Genomic DNA, 23,892 nt, shown 5'->3' on the forward strand with positions numbered 1-23,892 from the left:
ACTCCGAGCGGCGGCATGCTGGCTTGTCTGCAGCGTGTGCCCTCCTAATGTGCTGCTGGGTGCTACTTGCTGGCTTTTTATCTGACTTTTGTAACTATAGTAAAAAAAAAAAAAAAAAAGAAAATTGGCATAGAGTTCTCCTTTTGTGCAAAGGAATTTGCCACTTTGTGAAATGAATTGGGAAGAAATTCCCATGCCCTGTGACAGTTTACAAAACATGAGGAAGCTCTGCTCCTGGTATAAAGGGAAGATTCGTGCTGCTCAAGCATCTGAGGCCACTGGCTTTCTCTGAAGCAACCCTAACAATTCTTGTGTTTATATTGTCGTGATGTTGAGGTTTCTGTCTTCACTTGTCAGTGTTCTCGGAAGGTGGTGACTTTGAGGCTCTAACACTGACCATTGCATGACCGACTGCCTTTAGGAATCGCCTAGGCTCTTGGTGTGTCATTTTCCTCATCTGTAAAATGAAGCTATAAAAAGAACCACTGGGCTTCCCTGGTGGTGCAGTGGTTGAGAGTCCGCCTGCCGATGCAGGGGACACGGGTTCGTGCCCCGGTCCGGGAGGATCCCACATGCCGCGGAGCGGCTGGGCCCGTGAGCCATGGCCGCTGAGCCTGCGTGTCCGGAGCCTGTGCTCCGCAATGGGAGAGGCCACAGCAGTGAGAGGCCCGCGTACCACAAAAAAAAAAAAAAAAAAAAAAAAAGAACCACTGCGTAAATCTTTGCCTTTTCTTCTGGCCAATACTGTTTATTTTGTGAACTTGCATTTTATAGCCTGTTAGAATAGTGTCAGGGGGCAAGCAGAAACTCTAACTGTCCATCTTAACAGTTCCAAATTTCTAGCCCACACCCAAATGGGGTCACTTTTTTCTCTTGTTGACATCCCTCGGGAAGAGCCACAGCCTTGGTGTTTGAGGACCCGGTGTGTACTGGTGCTGCCACGACCTTGGGTAAGTCCATGAACTTTCCACTGTGAGCCTCAGATTTTCATCTGAAAAATGTGAGCCTTGTTCTCCCAGGGCCGTGGTAAGGATTACAGGGGGGATTTATGTGGACACACCTGACACTTGATAAGGGCTAGGTGCTCCTTTATGGCACTGAGGCTGGCTCTGGGGGACCCACCTGCAGGATGGAGAGAGCGTGCCGGAGCAGCCACCGGACTGCTCTGGAAACACTGCATGTAGGAGCCCTGTTTTCATGCCCCTTTCACTCTGCCATCACCCCTGTCACGTGCTGGACAGGTGGCCTCTCCCTCAGCGACAGGTCCCTTGAGAACGTTCTGGACTCCTCCCCTCTGCTGCCCAGCCACCCTCTGCCTTCTGTTTTCTCTCCTCCAGAATCGTGTTGACACCTCCCCTTGCTGATACTCCCTCCGGATCTTTTTGATGTTATGGGGTTTTATCTTTTTATTCCTTTACCATATTTTAAGAGGGCCTTGACGTGGTGCAAAGATAGACACGTGACCACTCTCCGCTCTTGGCCTGGGAGGCTGCTTCTGCTCCTGCAGACCCCCAGCCCTGTGGAGGGACCCCATGGGTCTGGGGTCTGGTTAAGTTGGCTGCCACACACCCCACCATCCCATGAGCCCTCCTGGTGTCCCTTCCTCTTGTACAATCACCTCTGAAACCAGGTGAAAGACCAAGCATCTACTAGTATAGATGACCCTGGTGGCGAAGGGCTGTGCATCGTTATCGTTGTTAGATTCCTTGGGAAAGTCTGGGTTATAAGAGCAATTAGATGGTTTCAAGATTGCCTGGGGGAGGAAAAGGGCAGCGCATTCTGGAGCCCCGCGGGTCGCCAGGAGACCTAGAGCCGCCATGTTCAGTGGTAAAGGCTTAACTTGGAGACACTTTCTGCTCCCCTGCTGCTCGAGGAGCCAGCTGTCCCCTCCTTGGGCCAAAACTCACCCCCAGGCTGAGCTGTGCTTTCTTCCCCAGCCGTCCTCGGCCCTCATCTGGCACGAAGCCGGTTTGCAGCCCTGGGCTCCCCACACGGAAGGATGAGGGGAGAACGAGACCGAGGTCAGCGCCTTCATGCTGGTGGGCTTCCTCACGGCCCCGGCTGCCTCCCTCTTCGTGCTGGTGGAGAACCTGGCCGTCATCCTCACCATCTGGGGCAGCTCCTCCCTCCACAGGCCCATGCACTACTTTCCGGGCATCCTGTCATCCCTGGAGATCTGGTACGTGTCTGACACCATCCCTAAGATGCTGGACGGCTTCCTCATGCAGCGGGGACGCATCTCCTTCATTGGCTGCATGACTCAGCTCTACTTCTTCAACTCCCTGGTGTGTACCGGGTGTGTGCTCCTGGCCTCCATGGCCTGCGACTGCTACCAAGCCATCATGACCATGGGGCTGTGCGTCCAGCTGGTGGCCTTCACCTTCGTGAGTGGCTTCGCCATCTCTGTGATCAAGGTCTACTCTATCTCCAGCACCACGTTCTGTGGCTCCAATGTCCTGAGCACGTCTTCTGTGACATCTCCCCCATCCTCAAGCTGGCCCGCACGGACTTCTCGACCGCCGAGCTGGTCGGCTTTGTCCTGACCTTCAGCATCCTGGTGTTCCCGCTCATGGCCACCATGCTTTCCTACGGACACATCACCCTGGCCGTCCCGCGCGTCCCCTCGGCCACGGGCCGTCGGCGAGCCTTCTCCACCTGCGCCTCCTACCTCACTGTGGTCACCATCTTCTACACGGCCTTGATATTCATGTACGTCTGGCCCCAGGCCATGGTATTCCCGGAGCTCCAACAAGCTCATCTCTGCTGTTTACACTGTCCTCACCCCAGTCATCAACCCCTTGATCTACTGTCTGAGGAACAAAGAATTCAAGGATGCTCTGAAAAAGGCTCCGGACTTAGGTCAACTTTCACAGTAGCACAATTAAATGTCCTATAGTCTAATCTGTGGTGATAATAAAAACAACACCTTATAGGACACTTTACTTTCTTTAATAGTGACAATTTATGTAATTAGTTAATTAATTAGTTTATTTTTGGCTGTGCCACGCACCTTGCAGGATGCTAGTTCCCCCATCAGGAATCGAACCCGCACCCTCAGCAGTGAAAGTGCAGAGTCCTAACCACTGGACCACTAGGGAATTCCCACTTTACGTTTTTAAAGTAAAATTTTAAATGAAATTTAGCAAACCTACAAAACTGTGAATAAATGATAAGTCTTCATCCGGATTTGGTTTCACAAAAGAACCACACTTATGTCACCAGCACCCAGATCAAGAGTCAGAAGCTACCCTCACAGCCCGTCCCCAAGATTTCCACTATCCGGACTACTAACACCAGATGCCACTTTTGACGTTTTTGACGTTTTTATGAATAAAACCATGAAGGATGATTTTACATTTGACTTCTTGCATTCATTATGATGTTTGAGTGAATCCTCAATGTTTCTGCATGTAGCAATAATACGTGCATATAATGTGTAATATCCCACAGTACAAATACATCACAATACATTTATGCATTTTACTGTTGGGGATAGAATTATGGATACTGCCTATTATGGATAGTGCCGCTATAAATAACTGGTTTGTGTCTTTTCATGAATGTACATACAGTTTTGTGAGCTGTGTGCTAGGCCAGACCTACGTACATAAAGGCTACGCCTACAATTCCTGCAACAAAACATTCACGTATGATCAGGCTTCATAGAAACAGCAAGACTGTTTCCCCAAGTGGGTGCATGAGAATTCCAGTAGCTCCATATCCTTACCAACACTTGGCATGCGAAGAATTCTCTCTTTGCCATTCTTCTGGGGTTGCAGAAGAAGTTCCCTCTGCAACCTTAACTCGCATTTCCAATGACCAAGGCTGCTGGGCACTTTTGTAAGTTTAGTGGTTTAATGTCCTTCCGGATGTGCCCTTTCTGGAGGGCCCTTGCAATCAGGTCTTTTGCCTATTTTTATATTGAGTCACTTTTTCTTTTTAACATGCAGGAGTTCTTACATATTCCGGGTCCATGCCCTCTGTTGGTTATATTTACTGCAAAAATGCCCTAGTGTCTGGGCTTGCCTTTCATTCTCTTAATGGTGTCTTTTGATGAAGAGAAGTTCTTTATTTTGATGCCTAATTTGTTCATTTTCCCCGTTTATATTAGTTCTTTATTTTCCATCTGTTTGCCTCCAAGATCATGAAGATATTCTCCTGTTTAATTCCAGAAGCTTTGTTGTCTTACCTTTCATGTTTAGATTCAGTCCATCCGAAACTGATTTTTATTTATGGTATGAGATATGGGTCAACGTTAATTCTTTTCTACAGGGATATGAAATTGACAAGAACCCACTATTTATTGAAAAGACCATGCTTTCCCCTCCGCAATGTCACCCTTTTCATAAACCAAATACCTATCTATCTATCATCTATCTATCTATCTATCTATCTATCTATCTATCTATCTATCTACCCTTATCTCTTTTTGTACTCCTCATTCTGTCCCATTGGTCTGTTTGTCTATTCCTGCACTGTTATTACTACAGCTTTTTCATATATCTTGATACCTGGTAGTAAATCCTCTGTCCTTGTTCTTTTTTCTTCAAGATTGCCTTGGTTATTCTTAGTCCTTCCCAAATGGGGGTTAGGGGAGATACATTTTAGAATCAGCCTGTCAATTTCAACAAAACAAAACTTGGGGGGCTTTTTATTGGGATTCTATTAAATCTATAGATCAATTTGGAGGTAACTGTCCTCTTTACAATTTTGAGACTTTTAATCCAAGAATAAGGCAAATCCTCTCTTCATTTACAAGTTCTTCAGTTTCTTGATATACTTTTGTGGTTTTCAGTGTAGGGCTCTTTCACATGTTTCTGGGGATTTGAGTTTTTTGGGTTTTTTAAAAAAAATTCTAACACAAATGGCATCCTTTCTTTTAAATTTTTAAAGTTAAAAATTTTTATCTCTCTTGTTGCTGGTACATAGAACACAATTTTTTAAACTTTCTTCTTGAAACAATTACAGATTTACAGGAAGTTTCAAAGAAAGATGGAGGGAGGTTCTGTGCATCCTTCACCCTGTCTTCCCCGATGACACTGTCCTACATGATGGTAGCCTCCACATTGGGACACTGACTTTGATGCAATCCATGGAACTTAGGTTCTACCAGTTATACATGCATTCACCTATGTGCGTGCACGTGTGTGTGTGCATGCGTGCACACGCATATGCGGATACGCTTGTAGCTCTATGCTATTCTGTCAGCTGTGTAGCTTCGTGGACCACCACCATCAAGATATGGAACGTTTCCATCACAACCCCCCATTCCCTAGCCTCTGGTGACCACTAATCTGTTCTCCATCTCTATATAATTTTGTTATTTCAGGGATGTTACTTAAGCAGAATTACATTGTGTGTAATCTTCTGAGACGGACTCTCTTCACTCAACATAATCCTCTCCAGGGGTCCAGGCTGTTGCCTACATCAGCAGTCCATTGGTTTTTCTAGCCGAGCAGTGTTCCATGGTACGGGTGTACCACACTTTGTTTAGCTGTCCGCCTTTGAAGAACAGGTGGCTGGTCCTCAGTTTTTAGCTGCTAGGAATGAAGCTGCTATGAACATTCATTCGAGTTCCTCTGTGAACCTAAATTTTCATTTCTCTGGGGTTAATGTTTAAGACTGTAATTGCTAGGCTGTATTACAGTTCATTTTTAGTTTTACACCTTTTCCAATTGGGAAACTGCTAAACTGCTCTTTAGCAGAGCGGCTGTACCTTTTCACATTCTTACTAGCAGTGTATGCGTGAACTAGCTTCTCTTCATCTTCTCCACCATTTGGTGTTATCACTATATTTTTCATTTGGCCTTTCTGATAAGTGTGAAGTGGTATCTCACTGTGGATTTAATTTACATTTTTCTAATGGCTGATCACAGTTGAACATCTTTTCATGTGCTTATTGCCTATGTGTATAACCTCTTCAATGAAATGTCTGTTCATGTCTTTTGCCCACTTTTTAATTGGATTACTTGTTTCTTACTGTTCAGTTTTGAGATTTCTTTATGTGTTCTAGATGCGAGTGCCTGGTCACACCTGTGGTTTGCAGGTGTCCATCCCCACTCCCATCCCCACAGTTGCTTTTTCATCCTCTAAGAGTTTCTCACAGAGCAAAACTTTAAAAAAATTTTGATGAGGTCCAATTTACCAATTTTTCCTTTTTTGTATTATGCACTTAGTGTCAAGCCGAAGAATTCTTTCCCTAGTCCTAGGACAGTGATGTCCGCTATTTAATTTAAGGTTATTTTGTTTCCTACTGGGATCGCTCTCCCTTTTTAGCTAGGCCATCAGTAAAAGTTGTTAAACACGGAACTTTGTCTTGGGAAGTGAGATGAAGGATGTGTGTTTGCTTGGGGTGAAGCAGGAAACACAACCGGAGTGCTGGAGGGAAGATGCGAATGGTGTGGACAGTGACACAAGGCCAGAGAGTCTGACAGGGAGGTGTCCCCACCGTCACCCCCCCCACCCCGGACTTCTCAGACGCGCTGGCAAGGACACGGAGCTTCTCAGACATATCAGAATGTAGAGCCAAGCCTTGGGTAATAAGCGGTGATTCCACAGGGCTGGATGACTTAGGGCTACCTGGTCACGCCTGCTCATCCAACTGTATTTGAGGTGCACCTGTGATGTGTTAGGAGCTTTGCTTGGGGCTGGGGGCACAGTGGTGGAGGATCTGGAAGTGACCCATGCTGCTGGACAATGCAGGGTGTAGAACACTATTCTCTCGATGTGGCTCATTTACATCAGAATTAGCTGGAAGCTTGTTAAACACATTTCAGGGCCCATCCCAGATCTTCTAAATCAGACCCTCTGGCACTGGGGACTAGGAATCTGTATTCTGGACAAGCAGGGATTCTCTTATTAGAGAAACAGCCATTGAAAGGACCTTCGTTTTTACAACTCCATGATCATTCTGAAAAGTTGAAAACCAAATGAAATTTAAACAAAAGTTAGGGTGTTAAAAACAATAAGCCCGAGGAGAGTGAGGGTCTTAAAGCCTTTTCAAACGGCAGCCTGGTGGGTAAGAAATCTCACATTAAAGTCACCTTCTAACCTGAAAGGAACTGAGGCCCCCGGTCATTGGATCGATTGAGGTTTTAACAGGGGAATGAGGACAGCTTTTGTTTGCATGTTACTCAAGGTGTTGACACCACCAGGCCCGCCAAGGGGTATGAGACCTTTTAGACCTGGAGTCGTGAGCCAGGCGGGGAGATGGGCCCTGGGGAGGTGGAGGATGCGCGGACCTCAGCCAGGCCGGCCCTGCTGGACAAGCGCCGTGGGTCGGGAAGGTCAGTCTACGGTCCTTCTTCAGAGCCTCTCCGACGCCCGCGCTCGTCCTGGGTCGCTCTCACGCCGGCCCTCCTTTCACCCCCCGCCCCCAGCCCCAGGCCGCCTTCCTACCTCGGGTGGTTTGTGAGCTATGGAGACACTTTCAAGGAGGTGGTTTTGAAGTCCGCACCTGCCGGTCTAGGGAGTTTGGGAGGGTGGGGAGCGTCCCGGACGCGGGACGTGCTGCAGCAGTAACTACGAGATCTGGGGCGGCCTCGGCTCCTCGCACTGCGCGCCCTCAAAACCGGGCAGTGGGCAGGCCTCCCCTTAGAGCCTGGGCGGCGGGAGACCCTCCCCTTGGAGCCCAGGAGGCGGGCGGGCACTACAAGGTCCAGAGGGGACGGACGCCAACGGAGACCCGAGGTAAATCAGCCCCCGGCCGCGCTCTTCGCGCCTGCGTCCGCCGTCCGGAAGTTCCCGACAGGCGCGGCGCGGGCATCCCGGCAGTGACGTCACTGTGGCGCGCCGGTCGCGGGAGGGGCCCCGTCGCGACGGCGTCCCCTCGGGTCCTTGAGCCGGTGCTGACAGCGGAGCCATGGCCTTGAGGCTGCTGAGACTGGTCCCCGTGTCCGCGACCTCTCGGGGCCTCGCGGCGGTCGTCCAGCGCGTGGTGAGGCGGCGGCGGGCGGGGTCCGCGGGTGGGACCTGGCTTGTCCTCCTGGCGCCGCCCCTTCTTCACCTCCCCGGGCCTCCCGGCGTCATTCTCGGGGGGGATCCCACTGTCCCCTGGAGAGTTTGGTCCTGAGTCGCGAGGGCAGGCCTCGGAAGGGCCGCCGCGAGCTTCTCCAGGTCGTTCTCTCTCAGCTCCGAGCAGAACGTGGGGCCCGGAGGGGAATAGGCGGCCTGGCCGCCCTGCTCGGGGAGGCCAGGTTGCAGATATCATTACCCAGTGCGACTGTGCGATAGACGAATGAGCTGGTGTGGGCGAGCCCCGAGAGCCTGGGGGCGCTCATTCATTCATTAATTCATGTGGCAGCGCTGTCAAGGGCCAGGTAAGGGGCGATGTGACGTTGAGCAGAAACGTTGAGCAGAAGGCGTTCAGGTTAGATCTGGGAGGATTAGAACTTCTTACGGTAGAGACAGTGGAATGACGTTGTACGCGAATTCAACAAGACAAGCAAATGAACTGTGGCTGGAAACCTTAGGAAAACTATTTTATGACAGTGACTGTGTCCTAGCTCCTTTGGATACTAGTGGCTGGAGCAACGTTGGTGTCGAACTGTAAAGGGACTTGACCTCTGTGCTCGGGATTTTGATGAGCAAAGGATTTTGAACAGAACAGTACAATAGCCTTATTAAAAAGTCATATAAATGTTTTCAGGAGATAACTCGGGCTGCAAAATAGAAGAAAGAGAGAAAGAATGAAAGAGGGAAAGGTGATTGTCTATAACACCCAGCGTACTTCCCTGCATTAGTGACAGTGAGGGCCCCAGAATAGAGGGGGCTGCCGGGCACACACTAGATGGACCCACCTGTAAAACTGTGTTCACCTCTGGACGCTACTCCCTACAGGGGATGTAGATGGACTTCAGTAGGTCCAGAGAAAAATGAATAAGATGAAAAGGGTATACAGCTTGTTACTTGGAATAATTGAAGGAATTGGAAATGTGTCGTGAAAGATCACTTATTCCCTGTGATTCCAGAGAGCAGAAAAATGGGACTGAGGATGGGAAATAATAGAAAAACTGTCATAACCGTAAAAAAGCACTTTCTAAAGATTTGAAGTCAGGGAATAGTTGATTGCTTTATTCACATATCACTGTGCACCTGCTGTGTGCCACATCTGAGGTATATTCAAGTTGGGGACACAGATGGGAAACAGTTTGCACATGGCTCAGAGGTAACCTGGAGGAGAGAGTGATTAATTTCTGGGGTGCAAGGTACCCATATGATTAACACCCCGTCACTTATCTCATCTGCTACTCTTCCCGCACCCAGTCCACTTGGCAGCAGCTACACTGGCCTTGCTGATCTTGCCTCAGGGCGTTGGCGCTTACTGTTCCCCCTGCCCGAGAGGGAGGCCCTCTTCCAGGTAGCCACGTGGCCACTTCCCTCACTGCCGCCCAGTCTCGGTTCAAATGTCACCCTTTCTGCGAGGGTTCCGTGACCACCCGTTTTAACGTACATCCCGTCCCGTAAACCGTCCTCCCCTTCACAGCACTTACTTAATATGCTGTATAATTACTTGTTTTGTTATCCTGTGGAATTTTTTGGCTCACTGCTGTATCCCCATCGTCTAGAAAAAAGACTGCATAGTATGGGAATCTAATAAACAGTTGCTGAATGAATAAATGAATGAGTGAATGACACACAGTTGCAACTGAGTAAATTAGGTATTCACAGTTGTTGGGATTTGAGAGTTTTGGAATATATAGAGAATATCCTGCCGTTTACTCTCCTGGTCTCCTGTCGATGGACCTTTGGTTGGTTCCCGTCGTTTGTTGTTGCAGGTGTTACTCTATGAGCATTTTGATATGTATCATTCCTCCTGTTTGCTTCTCTTGGTTGTGGTGTTTTCTCAGATTCTCCTTCTTTCTGTTGACCTTGGCAGTTTTGAGCAGTACTGTGTGGGTAGTTTGTCCCTCAGTGGGACCCGTCTGATATTTTCTCGTGACTTGACTGGGGCTGTGTGTTCTTAGGAGGAAGAGCACAGAGGCAAAGTGCTGTCCTCATCACATAATATGAAAGGTACACTGTGAGCATGACTTATCACTGAGGACCTTCGTCACCTGGCTGAGGTGGCGGTAGTGTCTCTGCTGTGAAGTTACTCTTGCTCCCCCCTTTCCATCGTGTCCTCTTTGGAGGGGGGTCACTGCGTGCACACAGGGAGTGGGGGATTAGGCTCCCTTCCTCGAAGGCAGAGTAGCCACATAAATTGTTTGGAATTCTTCTTTATGGGAGGTTTGTCTCTTCTCTGCATTTATTTATTTATACCAGTATGGACTTGTGTATATTTTTTTTATATTTTGGGGTAAAGTTCAGTACAGCTCTACTTCGTTGCTCAGACCGTTCCAGCTGTGGCCATTGGGAGCTCTTTCAGGTGGCTCCTGTATCCCTGTAACCTGCCCCTCACGGTGTGTGTTGGAGCACTTCCTTACTACCTGGCCTGGCAAGCTGGTAGTCATAGAATCAGCCATTTCTCTGAGGAGCCCTTGTTCCTTTTACTGGAGAATGGCATTAGAAACCAAGACCTAGGTACTCCGTGTGATTGATCTTGGAGCTTTGTTGCTTCTAGGTCCTCTCAGCAGACAGAGCACGGAAGTGTACTATACTAACCTGTGTACATACCCACATCTATAAGTACTTCTCTGTGTCCACTAAGCATGAGTTCATACTGTGTCTGTGGCTCTAATGCGGTACTGCATGGGTCATTCCAGCTCCTCCCCTTGCTGATCTGTGGGGTTATTTTGTTTTGTTTTTCAGGGATAGGGGTTGTTTGAGTTTCAGTGTGGAGAGTAGATTGGGACACTGGAGACAGGAGACAGAGCAGGCATTTGCGTTGCAGACGAGAGACATGAGGCTGTGGCAGAATCGGTGCACTGGGGGTGGGGAGGGGCCGCTGGTCCCAGAGACTTCAGATTAGGATCAGCAGGGTTTTGTGAGTGATTATGGAGTTGGAGGAAGGAGGAGGGTATCAAAGGTGCCTCGTGGCTTCGCTCTGCTCTGCTTGGTGGGTGGGGAGCTTGTGAGGGGAGCAGATTGGGGCTCGGGGTGCGGGTGCTGAATTTCAGTTTTAGGTCTGTTAGCTTTCAGGTACTTTCAGGACATCTAGGACATCAGGAGCTGTTTAAAGGCACGACATAACCCGTTCCAGAGCTCAGGGCGGGAGCCTGCACTAGAGAAATGTTCCTTATCCCCTTCCGCCGTGTCCCCCCCTCCCCCTCCTTCCTGCCTTTCTGTCATCCGTCCATCCATCCGTCCATGCAATTTTTATTGAACGTGGTAAGCGTGTCCTGTTCCAGGCCCTGAGGATTTAGCAGTGATCAAAGCAGGCAGTCGCTGTCTTTATGAACTTACGTTGGGGGTGGGGCTGAGAGGCAGTAATTCAACAAATAGGTTATACAGAGGTCGGTGTCGGCTGTTTTGTCACCAGGGGTCTTCTTGGCATTTATATTTACCTGATAGCTGCTGGTGCCCGCGGTGGCCAGAATGCTCACGTGCTGTTGTCTGCTGTGTGTTTTTCAGGGAGGAATTCACACAAGTGTCCAGTGCAAGCTGCGGTACGGCCCGCTGGCGTACCTGCTTGGTGAAAGAACGACCAAAAAGCTGACGGGAAAGAGCAGAGTGATAACTGTGGACGGCAACATATGTTCGGGGAAAGGCAGGCTTGCAGAAGAAATAGCAGAGAAGCTAGGTATGAACTTGTGTCCTGCAGAGTGACACGACTTTCTCAGATATACAGTTACTTATCTGAGTTGGAGTTTACTTCAATATTGAGTAGGTAGAATTGCGCCTAAGGTAGGTATTTTACGCTTTTGAAATATTTACTGAAAAAGCTGTTTTTAGTCTTTCAGATTTGGAAAATTTTAGAAGTCCATGCTGGTTGTCACTTTGAATTGGGATTTTATCTTGACCATGTAAGCAGAGCACTTTCACAGGAGCAGTCTCATTTGAACTGTGTAACAGCCCGTGAAACAGGGCTGACATTCTGCTCTCACTTACGGACGGGCAACCTCAGTAAGAAGCTGGGTCACAGGCTGCTTTGTGTAGGGCCAGGTGTCCACCCCGTTTCCCGAGTCTGGAGCCGGTGTCGTCCCCGTGCCTTTCTCTAGTATTTGACAAGCCGAAGCCCAGTTGCATGCAGCGGGCACCCACGCTCAGGGGCAGCTCTCCTCAGGAGGAGTTCATACGACGGTACAGTGGGAAATGCTGCCATGCAGCCCTGGAGCTTCATGCTGCCCTTGCACGTGTGCTTCAGACATGTCGTCTTCCATGTCTCGTGTGCTCCCTTTCACGCACCAAGAACACAGGTGTCAGGGTAACTTTCCCCAGGTCTTCGCCGACCGGCCTCAGCAATGGTGTTCAGATGCATCTCCGCCGCTTGCTGGTGGGATGCGCCGTGCCCATAGCATGTTTTGTCCGGTTGTTTCTCTCCTCAGGCCTGAAGCACTTTCCCGAGGCAGGGATCCATTATGCAGCCAGCACCACTGGGGATGGGAAACCCCTGGACACACAGCTCAGCAGCAACTGCAGTTTGGAGAAGTTTTACGATGACCCGAAGAGTAACGACGGCAACAGCTACCGCCTGCAGTCCTGGTTGTACGCCAGTCGCCTCCTGCAGTACGCGGACGCCTTGGAGCACGTGCTGAGCACAGGTGCGGTATCTGTGGTTGGGTAGCTGTCGGGCGTGTGCTGCGCTTGAACCCTTTTCTGAAATGCAGTCGTTTTAGATTGCTGCTCATTAGAGCTTTTTTTAAAGGGTATTTGATGAGGCAAGCTCTGGCTTTCCAATAAGATCATGGGTTCTCTGAGATCCATGGTGGTGGGCGTGGGGCGGACGCCCCGGGGGTCTTACAGAGCATCTGGGATGGGGGCAGGGTTGCAGTGGACAGGGGCGGGGGGGCACGGGGCAGGACCTGTGGTTCCAAAACGAAATCCCTTTCTCTAGTAGCCGGATGCTTTCATCAGGGCTGAAAGAATGAAACAGAACATTGTATCGCCAAAACCAAAAAAGTATTGTAGTTTTGAAAATGATTTCCCACTTAGAAGTGCAAGTATGTTCTCTTGAAAATATTTGGTTTGGAAGTGCAATTGTAAATAATTTTTTCCCTTTCTAAAATGAAAGGGCTAGTTTTCGTTGCTTTAATTACTATCTGAGTTTTGATGTTTGTCTCCATGTTTTTACACAGGGCAGGGTGTGGTGCTGGAGCGCTCCGTCTACAGTGACTTTGTCTTTGTGGAGGCGATGTACCGACAGGGCTTCATCCGGAAGCAGTGTGAGTCCGGCTGGCAGGCTGGCCTTCCCGGGCGCGTGGGGTAACTTGGTAAAGGCCCTGCTAGACTCACCCTGCAGTTAGTATGCGTTTTGTGAACATCTGTTAAATAGATGAATAATGCCATTCCACAGGAAAAACCAATTCCTTCCACCCTCTTTCCCTCCTAAATTCGTCTCTCCCTGTGAAGGCACAGTGGTGCACTGGATCCTGAACGCACAGCTTAAGCCGAGTCTCCACACAGCCTCCCAGGAAACTTCCCTGGCTCTCCAGCCACCTAGTGGCACAGCTGCATGGCTCTGTGGCCCGTGGCTAGCTTCACTGAGCGGTCCTGTTCCCGTGCCTCCCTCACTCCTCTTTGCTGGCCCCTGTGACTGCAGCATTCTCATCCTTTCCTTCTCTCCTGCACGTGCTGGTCTAGTGCTCTTAGGGACACTAGCACTGGGTTGGGGGACTGTTGAAAGTCTGGCAAGTGGCCAGTGACAAGAATAAAGGCTCCTGGCTAAAGTAGCCTGGCCATGAGGAGTGAGGGAACCCGTCCAGTTGGGGCCGGGGTGTCTGGAGCTAGGCGTGTGCTGGAGAGGGCTGTGGAAAGGCCGTGTGGTCGTTCAGCCTGTGGGCATTTTCACGGCGAGCTTGGTCGCCTGGATCCAGCAGGCGGCTAGATCTGGAGCGCAGAGTACGAGCGGTGGGTTCCTGAATGGGGAGACCGAAGCCAGCCAAGGCTGAGCGGCGAGGGGGGCCGCCCTTGGTCTGCGGGCCCGTCCTGCTGTCTGCGCAGTCCTGGTGCCTGTGCGGAGGGCAGCCAGAGCCCGTGCTGCTGAGCCAGGCACTGAGTCACACAGACACTCCGACAGCCTCAAGGCCAGCCAGCCAGCCTTTCCGGGGTGCGCACTGTGTGCCGGGCTCTGCCTTAGGTGAGAGGGGTGTGAGGCTCGGTGAGACAAGGCCCTCGCCATCCTGGGGGGAGGGGTGGGAAAGCAGCCTAGATGCGTAGTTGCAGTGAGCGCACTTGCTGGCTGCGCAGCGTGGTCCCCGGGTGCAGAGGAAGCGTGTCGAGAGTGTCTGACCAGTCGGGAGACGGGGTGTTGTGGGCAGCGTCCCTGAGGAGTGAGCTCTGGCTGAGCCGTTGGTGGTGCCGCTACAGGAGCTTTGAGGGCAGCAGGCGCTGGTGCGGCTTGGAGGGGGCCGGGTGCTGGCGGAGGGGCGGGCAGGGCCACACTAGCGGGACGGGCACTTTGGCTGGGACGCTTAGGCTTCTCCTGAAAGTACTGAGGAGCCCCTGAGGGGTTTTAGGTACGGGAGGCATGTGGTTAGGTTTGAATTTGTTTATCTGAAGGATGCGTTCGGGGAAGGCAAGTCATGGAAAAGGAGAGCCTTGGGCGCAAGTCGGGGTTGGAGGGGGCCCCGCGGGAGGGAGGCCTGTGGCGGGCAGTGGAGCAGCCTGCTGGGCTGGGCGGACCTGGACACGGGCGCGCTCTTGGCAAGCCCGGCTGGTCAGCTCTGTGGGAGAGGAAGAGTGGACTCAACTGGGCCGATGGGGCCAGCAACGAGGAGGACCTGGAGGGGCAGTGGGCTGGGAGTGGGTAAAGGTGCTGCACCCTCCCGTGTGGCCAGGCACACTTCAGATCTGGCCTTTAGAAAGCTCTTAGGCCGGGCCTTAAATCCCAGTGTTGATATAAGTTGCCTGATTTCTCTGGCCTGACTCTTTTGGTCTGTAGAGATGAGAAGCCCTGCCCTGCAGGGTGGCTGTGACTGCTGCGGTCGCCGTGTGCCAGCCTCACGTGTGTGCAGCTGGCGGTAACGGCCGTGACTGTTACGTGGTTCGCAGGTCGACACGTGGCTCTGAGAACCGCGTGTACCTTTGGCCTTTTATTTGAAGAGAAGTGTGCATCTGAGGGCTGTCCGTGGACCGTCGGCTGACAGATGGTGCCTCTCTTGTGCCAGGTGTGGACCACTACAACGAGGTGAAGAAGGTCACCATTTGCGAGTACCTGCCCCCTCACGTGGTCATCTACGTCGACGTGCCCGTTCCCGAGATCCAGAGCCGGATCCAGAAGAAGGGAAACGTAACTCAGCCTTTAAGTCCAAGACCACTGTCTCTTTATGTGTCCTCGTTACGTTTAACATAGATCAGCGCTTCACACCGATACTTATAGTGGGATACTGTGAATTCCTGATGGCCCCCACAGGGACAGGGGCACGCACATGGGTCCCCCCGGGAGAGCGGGCACTTGTGAGATGGGCGACTGAAGGAGGCCCCGCTCGCTCACTGCTCTCCTCCAGTGCTCTCCGTCCCTGGTGCCATCCTGCCACTGTCCCCTGACCCTGGGTCACCTGAGCCACTCTGAGGATGGGTGCATCTCCTGACAGGACTTCCCTTTCTGTTTTTCTAACGGGCTTTTCACACCCTGTTGTTTCCTACAAGTTGAAAATAATTTCTAATACCCTTTCAGTTTACCACTCCCATATGTTGGGCCTGTCTTCCTCTTTTTCCTACTCAGTGACCCTAAAACAGTAGAGCAGTGATCTCCACACGCGTTCATTAACTCTTAGGGGCATCGAGACAGACAGGTGCCTAGAAACCCTGCGATTTGAAGTTGGCTCTGCAGGTGTGATGCGGGATGCAGGTTAACAAGGCCCGTCTTTGCCCTTTTGACTAGTTCTTATTTGGAAAGATCCCTCCTACCTGGAGTATTTTTTCCTGGGAGGAAATGCTCTTTTTGACATTGTGATGAAAAGGTAGGCTTGCCTGTATATCGGTCATCCCAGGGCCCGTCCTAAGCGATGGGAGTCTTATGGGTGCTCTGTGAGTGCCTCTCTGATGGCAGGTCCTTGCCAGGGTGGCAGAGACGCTCTGGGCGTCTTTGCTGCAACTGAAAGAGGCTGTGGGTCCCCCTCTTTGCTCATTTGGTGGTGAACACACGTGACACCCGTGGCTCCCTGTTGGTTACCAGTCTGCACCTGTGTGAGAGTTTCCTCCTAAGTGTGATGTGTAATGTAGACTTTGGAGAGTAGTCCATCAGGTGGCGGAAGGAGGGAACTGCAAGTCAAAAGTATTTAATTATCATTCAGTGGAATAATTTTGAACACTTTTGCTTATTAGAGTGACGTTTATTGAGAAATATGAAGATATATATTTAGAATTCTCTGGATAACTTTTGATATCTGGATAGCAATATTTTAGAAACCATCTTGAGGAACAACTTAGAGCTATGAACATTTTTATTTTTCCAGTATTCCATGAATACTGTCACCAGCTAAAATTACCACTGTGTCTAAGTAAAGGAGACATTTTATCAAAGAAACATTATGTCATTAATAGATGTGTGTTCTTATATTCTAGCGGGGAGACTAATAGTAAACAAGGAAATAAATAAGAAGTACAGGAAATAAAGGCAAATGCCATGAAGAAAATCAAACAGGGTGACAGATAACTTAGCCTTTAGCGTTGCTAAACCGTGAGAGGTTTTCAGTATGGAAACTTGCCACTCATAATTGGAGCTTTATGTTTCTGAAATTGGCAAACGTTGTATGAAAGGGAAGTGGAGATGGAAAAAGCGGGAGAGGTGGGGGTGAGTGGTAGAAAAGCGGGGTGGGCCACGGGGGCGGGTTCTGCGGCTCGGGGTGGGGGGGAAGTGGGCCAGTGCCCCTCCCAGTCCCCTCGTGTGGCGTGTCGTCTTGCATCGCCTGCACTCGGGCATGGCCCAGAACGGGAGGCGGGGCCGTAACTGTAAAGGGGGTTCTTCCTGATCCTGTTCTGAGTCCACCTCTTAGAGTCTGTGAAAGAAAGGTCATGCCATACGTTCACCTGGGCAGGCTTCCATGCTCTCTGCGGTGCAATGAGAACTGTTCTAGCCGGTACCGAAGCCCCTCCCATCACCCCACAGTTCCTAGAGCACCCAGCGTGACTCGTTCTAGGAAAGCTGTTCGTTGATTGTCTCACATTTTCCATAAGCATGGGTAAAAGAGAAGTCCAAACGTATCACACTTCTGTGCTTTTGTTTAGCCACATGAGATGAAGATCACCTCCGCCTACCTTCAGAGCATCGAGAATGCCTACAAGAGGACCTTCCTCCCTGAGATGAGGTGAGCCCAGGGCACAATGGATTGGTGTATTTATTTAATTTTACTTTCTAGGTGTTTTCGATGTGGACCGTGTTTAAAGTCTTCATTAAATTTGTTACAGTATTGCTTCTGTTTTGTGGCCTCAAGGCGTGTGGGACCTTAGCTCCCTGACCAGGAGTCAGACCTGCACCCCCTGCATTGGTAGAGGAGGTCTTAACCACTGGGCCGCCAGGGAAGTCGCAAGGATTTATCCGACAGAACTCCACACGTGCAGTTCCTTAGGCCCCACCCACCCAGGGGCGCGCTCTTGTTGATTTCAGTGGATGTCGTCTGGGGAGTTTTAATGTGACGTTCGTAAGCAACAGTGACAGCACATATTTCAGTTTGAGTTAGTCGGTTTGGGGTTGACTTTTGTTTTTTGATTTGCTTATTTTGCCAAGACATTTTTTTGTTGTGTTTTTAGAATATTTTGATGCTAGAAGTGAGCTGAAGCTGTATTCTGTGACAGGTTTTAGGGTTCGAGAACTCATGTGTTCACTCTAGGTGGCAACTGAATGGTCATGTTTGTTACCTGGAAGGCTTGCCTGAAGGTGCTGAGTCCACACAAAATTTGTGAAAGGTCAGCAACGCCTGTACATACTTTTGAAGGATGTTCTTAAGTGGGGTCTGGGTTAAATGAAAACACCACCAGACCTTTTTCCATTGGGTTTCTTCTCTCCCTCCCTCTTTCTTTATTGAAAGCACCGAGGGATTCGTGGTTTCATCCACTCTCTCTAGATGGTCATTCTGTGGTCTGCGTGTGTGTCATGTGGAAGGGGTCATCTCCTACTGTCACTCAAGTCCAAGTAAAATTAGGATGTTTGAATAATGCTGTTACTGAAGGTCTCTAGTAGTATTTCTCAGACTTTTAGAAAACGTAAGCCTCTCTTGATACCTTAAAGTATTATGCTCTTGTTGTTTAAAATTTCAAAGTAACTGTAAAATTGTGAATAAAAACAAAGTAATGTCTAGCAGTTTTGGAAGAAAAGTTTGATTTTAAATTGGAATGTAATTTTTTTAGCTGTGAGCATTGAGGCTTATAGTATCTCTGCTTGCTTGTGATAAGCTTTTCTCTCATAGGCAGTAGAAGCAACAGGGCGGACTGTAGGTCGTACTGCTCTATTTTCAAGGCCAGAAGTGCAGGAAAAAAGTCAGTTTTGTAAATCTTGTCCAGGGGAATATATAGAGCTATGAGAATAAACAGAGATGGTTGACCCTAGGATTTCAGTTCCAAAGATTCCTCTTGGAGATCTTCTGGCTACAAAATCACCACCGAGACAAGGCTGCCCAGCAAGTTCTCAAATAGGACGTTCAGCTGTAACATCAGGAAAGTAAAGCCTAGATTGAACTTGCAGATGGGGTGGGATTTTTCCTGTACCTGGCAGTTATTTTCCAGAACTTACCCTCAGGGCTTCCTGATCATGAAGTGTTTAGCAGTGATTCTAAGTATCCGTTGCTCCATTTGGCGCTCCGTCCTTGAGCTGCGTTGGGAGTCAGCTCGTGGCCTCTCCAAGGTTCAGCGCTCCCGAGGGGCCACTTTCCGTTGTGCTGGAGACCAGACAGCCTCCTCCTCCGCTGGTGAACCCAGCCCAGCGCGTTGCCCTCTGGTGACTGGTGAATCCCAGCGTGGAGTGGACGGTTTTTCACATCCTCACCGGTCAGGGCAGACGGTCAGATGTTCAGTTCTGTTTTCACATCCCTGCCTCGGTGGTCGGGCGCGGGCCTTGTGGGTCGCTGCACGATTTGGAAGCCGTGGCTCGCTGGTGGTGGACTGGTAGTTCCTAAGGATGGGTTTTTACTGGCTCTTGGTCTCTGCTGGACGGTGGTGCCGCATGCTGGGTCACCCCGCGGGGTCCGTCTGGGAGCTTGGTGGTTTCACCGTAACGGCGCAGGTGTTGTGCCTTTCAGCTGATTCCCGGGCTTGAAACAGCAGCTTTCTCTGCACCTCATTCTGAGGAACCTTGCGGGCGGGGTGAGCTTCCTGCGTTGTGGTGTGCGGGGCCCTTGTCGGGAGGTGCCCCTGAGGATGTGCGGTGCGCCGGCCATGTACAGCGGGGCCTTTGCGGCCTCTGCTGGTCCCTCGTGCCAGGGCCGCTCGCTCTCCTAGAGTCAGGTCGCACTTGGAGGGAGAGGCTTCTCCGGCGTCCTCGCAGGTTGGGCTGGGTCTGGATGTTTTTAAGTGCCATGGGCTCAGTTCAGAGTCGCTCAGGAGTGTTAGACCTACTGTGCGTTGTGAAACGGACCTGTTTCTGATGCGTGGACTTCCCAGATTCCCAGGTTGGTTTCTTTCTCTCTTTGTCCCCAGCCTCAGCCACCTGAAAGGGGAAAGTGCAGCCAAGGGTCTGGCTCTGCCTGTGGAGGTGAACCTGTTGGGGCATGGAGTCGGGCTTCCACTCCGAGAGGCTGCGCTCCTGTCCTTTTGTTTCCGTCTCTCTCCTTGCAGACTCACCACCAGTCGGGCACCTCAGGCCCGAACGCTGGCTTCTACTTTGATAAGCAGTGAGCAAACCAGATGAAATAAAAAAGAGGTTTTTTTGTTGATGTTTGTTTGCTCTTCACGCGACACATGTAGCGCAGCACTGTGACTACAGAATATGTTTATTTTAAGATGATGCATTTATTCACCTGGACTCTGTTATTCACTCCTCTCTGTTTATGATGGTGTTACAGGCCGTCCTGTGCGCTGCTGCCCGACACTGCACAGGGGCCGGGCTTCCCGCCTGGAACCGCTTTGCAGGAAGGTTGGGTGGAGCCCTGCTTCCAGTAGTTTGTATTGGAGGAGCTGTATGTGGGCATATGCATGGGGGGCCGTGTGTTCTTAGAGTATTGACCCTGGTGTAGATGTAGCTCCCGTCAGTAGGGGGCACTCTGGTGTAAAGACGCCTGAATAAGAAGATGCGGAGCGGTGTTCATGGGAGTGGTGGTCCAGCCTTGCCTTTCTGCTGTACCCTCCTGGAAGCGGGATGGGGGCGGCGGAGTCAAACACTTCTGCAGAGACAGGCTCTCCAGTGGGCCTCTCTGAAGCGTTCCTCGGGTTGGTCTGGAGGTGGTGGCGGAGGCAAGGGCACACTGACTAGGAGGCGAGTTTCAGTCTTCGCCTGGCTGGGCAGCCAGGTCTCCGCACAGCAGTAGATGTGGTGAGGAAATGGGTAGATGTGCAGGAAGCTCACTCCACTGTCCCCCTTTTTGGGACCCAGCGTGACTTTTCAGTGTCCAGACTAAGGACCTGGACTAAGGGAACCGAGTTGCTGCTGTCCTGTTGCATAGTTTGGTTGAAACAGGTTATTTTGAGGGTTTCATTTGTCTCCGAAATTCCAGCAGCTCAAGTAACGTGCCCCTGCCATCCCCCCCTGGCTCCGCGACACCCACCCTCCAAACACCACTTAGCTGCTCTCTGTGCGTCCGTCCCTCTCAGGCCCCGGGCTCCCCTGTACCTTCCTGTAGCGAGTGCTGCAGCTGGAGATGGTTTGCGTGGCAGCAGAGATGACTCGTGTCCCTGCTCCCTGTAGACGCTGGCCTCACGCCCATGCAGCGGGGGGCGGTCCAGTCAGAGGGGAAGTCAGGAAACAGACCTGTAGCTGTCACCGTCCAGCCTCGAGCATGTCCCTGCTTCTGACTTGCCCTCCTTAGCTGGTCCTGCCCCGTGAGCCAGTTCAGAGAATGTAGAGTGTCGATATTTAGAGTGGGAGCCTTGATGTCATGTATTCATTTGTACGGTAACGTCCACGTGGAAAATTTACATGAATGTCATCTTGTTTTCTCTAACAGTGAAAAATGTGAGGTTTTACAGTACAGTGCAAGGGAAGCTCAAGATGCAGAAAAGGTAAGAAAATGGCTGAAAAATTTATAATTATTCTCACATTTAATTCATGTATAAGGTTTTTACAAATCAGGTAATGAATTCAGCTCCTACTGGTCTTAGAGGCGTCTGTGTTTTATAATCTAAAACAAGTACTGAGCCAACCCATCACATTCCCCTGTACATGAGATTTTGATTTTCTTTTAAATTATTCAGCTTCTAGAATCTTAAAATTATGGAATGGTGAAGATGCAAAGAACCTTAGGTTATCTGCACCAACATTTTTGTTAAACAGATGGTAAAACTGAAAGTTGGATTAGTTAACGGGAAAGACTTATTAAGACTGTTGACCCTTGAACTACATGGGTTTGAACCGTGCGTGTCTGCTCATACGTGTATTTTTTCAGTAGTAAATCCTATAGCACTGCATGGTCTTCAGTTTCCAGTAATAAACATCCTGGTGCTACACGGCACCGCAGATGTGCAGGGACCACTGTCCACGCACAGGGAGGGCCGCCTCCAAGTTGTACTCGGGGCTTTGACCGCGTGGAGCATGTCGTTCAGCAGCCAACTGTGTAAAGATACCAGCTCGCCCCAGATCCGCACGCGCATTTGTGACATCAGGTCACCCTCTGCAATTTTCAGAACTTAGTGAGCAATAACCAAACATTCTGAGAAAGAGTAACATTTTCCTGCCCAAGTATGCAAACATATTACAAACTTACGTTAATTAAGGCACTGTGGCATTAATGCAAGGATGAATAAATGCCTTAATGGAACAGGACAGAGTGCAGAAACAGGTGCATATGTGCGCTCATGTGTGTTCGTAACTTTAGCTTGGAAAAGGCAGTGCCTTAAAGGTTGATAAAAAACAAAATAGAGGAAAATAGATTATTTCTTAAATGGTATTGAGGCAAATGACCATCTGTTACATTAAAGAAAAGAGGCCCGTATTTTGTGTTGTATATTAAGCATAAATTACTAAAAACACACAACAAAAGGTGTAAAAAATCTAGAAGAAAATACAGGTTTTATGATCTGGGGTTGGGGTGTAGGTGGTGACAGCAGACAGAAAGCTTTGCAAAGCAGTTGGCTGCTTTAATGATAGCACAGCTCTCAGCTGCCTCCTGGCTTGGGGAGAGGGGAGGAGAGAGTTGGAGGGAATAGGCCTCTCTCCTCCAGGACGGGAGACCCGCAGTCAAGTCCGGCTCTGGGCCCAGCCCTGGCAGTTCTTTTCGGCTTGGCTCTTTCTACTTGGACCCGTTAAGTTGCATTTCATTTCCTTCCAGCCTTCTTTTTCTGTGATGTTGATTTTTGTTTGTCTTTGGGTAATTTTTGTTCCTTTGACAGACTGTTTCCATGGCATGTGCCTGAGCAGAAGAGTAATACATTTTCTCTGAGACTGGGTTATTATTTGTGTTCGTAACTGAATGTGCTCCAATTCTTGAAAGCTAAAGAGAGGTCCCCAGGTTCGGTGTGTTTTGGGGGAGAATGCGTCTGGAAAGGCCGCCCCACTGAGAGGTCAGGCTGTACGGACCGCAGGCTTTGGGGCTGAGGAACTTGGATTATTGGCGCTCTCTAGGAAATGTATTTATTTTCTGGTCCTGTTGTTTCGAGTGGCTGAATCTTGCCTTCTGGAAGAAGGTTACATGGGAGGAAATGAGGAGTCTGAGGAATGCTGATTTTCCTCCCTCGTCTTGATTCTTCCTGCACCTGCTCCTTTTCTCCCAGCCTGCCAGGGAGTTTCCACAGCACCCCGGTGTCAGCTGGGCCAGGTGCCCACACTGGGCGTCGTCACTCGGCCCCCACTTCACAGAAGGCTGTCTGCCCACCTTCCTTTCATTTTGACTTTCACAGTGCGATTCTCCCGGCCAGGTATTTGTGGCTTGTCGTGCACTGAATGTTGTCTCATTAAGTTCCTCTGTCCAGGTGGTCGAGGACGTTGAGTATCTGAAGTGCGAGGAAGGCCCGTGGCTGGACCAGGACGACCGCACTTTCCACAGTCTGAGGATGCGGTGAGTCTGCCGGAGCCGGGCGCTGCCGGGGTGGGGCAGGGCTGGCTTCCAGTGTGGCGCGTTGCCTGCTGTGGGAACTTAAGAATTTTGGAGTAACTGTGTTGCAGGTTGCTGGATACTGAGGCGTACTTCCTGTTCCCTTCCACACAGGCTCTTGCTTTCTTGACCTGGCGGTGAATTGATAGACAGCCATTGTTAACTCACCAAGTGTTTTTCTTGCGCCCTGTGCCAGGCAGTGTTCCAGATTTAGGGAATATAGTGTCAAATAAAAGTCCTGCTGTCACTGAATCAGTAGAGCCATACGGGTGCTAAAGGCCGGGGAGAAAGGTAACCCTGAGTAATGGGGCAGCCAGTGGCTGGGGTGAGTGACAGAGGGCGCTCTGGGGAAGGCTTGAAGGCCTCTCTTCTGAGGAGACCCGAGTGTGCGAGGACTGGGCCCCGCAGTGTCTGGGGTGAGCGTGGGGCAGGGATGCCGGCGGGTGGAGAGGTCCTGAGACAGGAGCCGCTGGGGCTGGAGCCGGGAGAGGAGGGGCAGGGAGGCCATGGTGAACATGGAGGTGGGGGAGGCCACGGCAGAAGGGGACATGCTGAGTGGGCTACTTTGTTCATGAGAGATGCAGTGACACGTGGGCAGTATTTTGCCCAGAAAGCCCATCAGACAGTCAGTGCGCAGAACTTGTGCTGGGTGCTGGTCACACAGCGCCCTCTGCTT

At 50.4% G+C, this 23,892-nt stretch overlaps 2 protein-coding genes across 2 annotated transcripts in view; both read left to right on the top strand.

Moving 5' to 3' along the window:
- The first annotated feature begins 2,033 nt into the window (after window positions 1-2,033).
- LOC114896981 (olfactory receptor 6B2-like) lies at window positions 2,034-2,876 on the top strand. The gene is given in 3 exon segments (XM_029225591.1): window positions 2,034-2,457; window positions 2,460-2,731; window positions 2,733-2,876. Coding segments are annotated over 3 exon segments (840 nt in total).
- A 4,909-nt stretch (window positions 2,877-7,785) lies between these two features.
- NDUFA10 (NADH:ubiquinone oxidoreductase subunit A10) overlaps window positions 7,786-23,892 on the top strand; it is a 49,080-nt gene continuing 32,973 nt past the window's right edge. Inside the window, exons 1-8 of the mRNA XM_029225534.1 lie at window positions 7,786-7,936; window positions 11,512-11,680; window positions 12,426-12,641; window positions 13,176-13,262; window positions 15,207-15,328; window positions 17,269-17,348; window positions 21,135-21,189; window positions 23,095-23,180. Coding sequence (XP_029081367.1) covers window positions 7,862-7,936; window positions 11,512-11,680; window positions 12,426-12,641; window positions 13,176-13,262; window positions 15,207-15,328; window positions 17,269-17,348; window positions 21,135-21,189; window positions 23,095-23,180 — 890 coding nt within the window. The 5' untranslated portion in view covers window positions 7,786-7,861. The remainder of the gene's footprint in view (window positions 7,937-11,511; window positions 11,681-12,425; window positions 12,642-13,175; window positions 13,263-15,206; window positions 15,329-17,268; window positions 17,349-21,134; window positions 21,190-23,094; window positions 23,181-23,892) is intronic.

The sequence above is a fragment of the Monodon monoceros genome, unplaced genomic scaffold (genome assembly GCF_005190385.1).
Source record: "Monodon monoceros isolate NGI ecotype Baffin Bay Population unplaced genomic scaffold, NGI_Narwhal_1 Super_Scaffold_16, whole genome shotgun sequence".
Lineage (NCBI taxonomy): Eukaryota > Metazoa > Chordata > Mammalia > Artiodactyla > Monodontidae > Monodon > Monodon monoceros.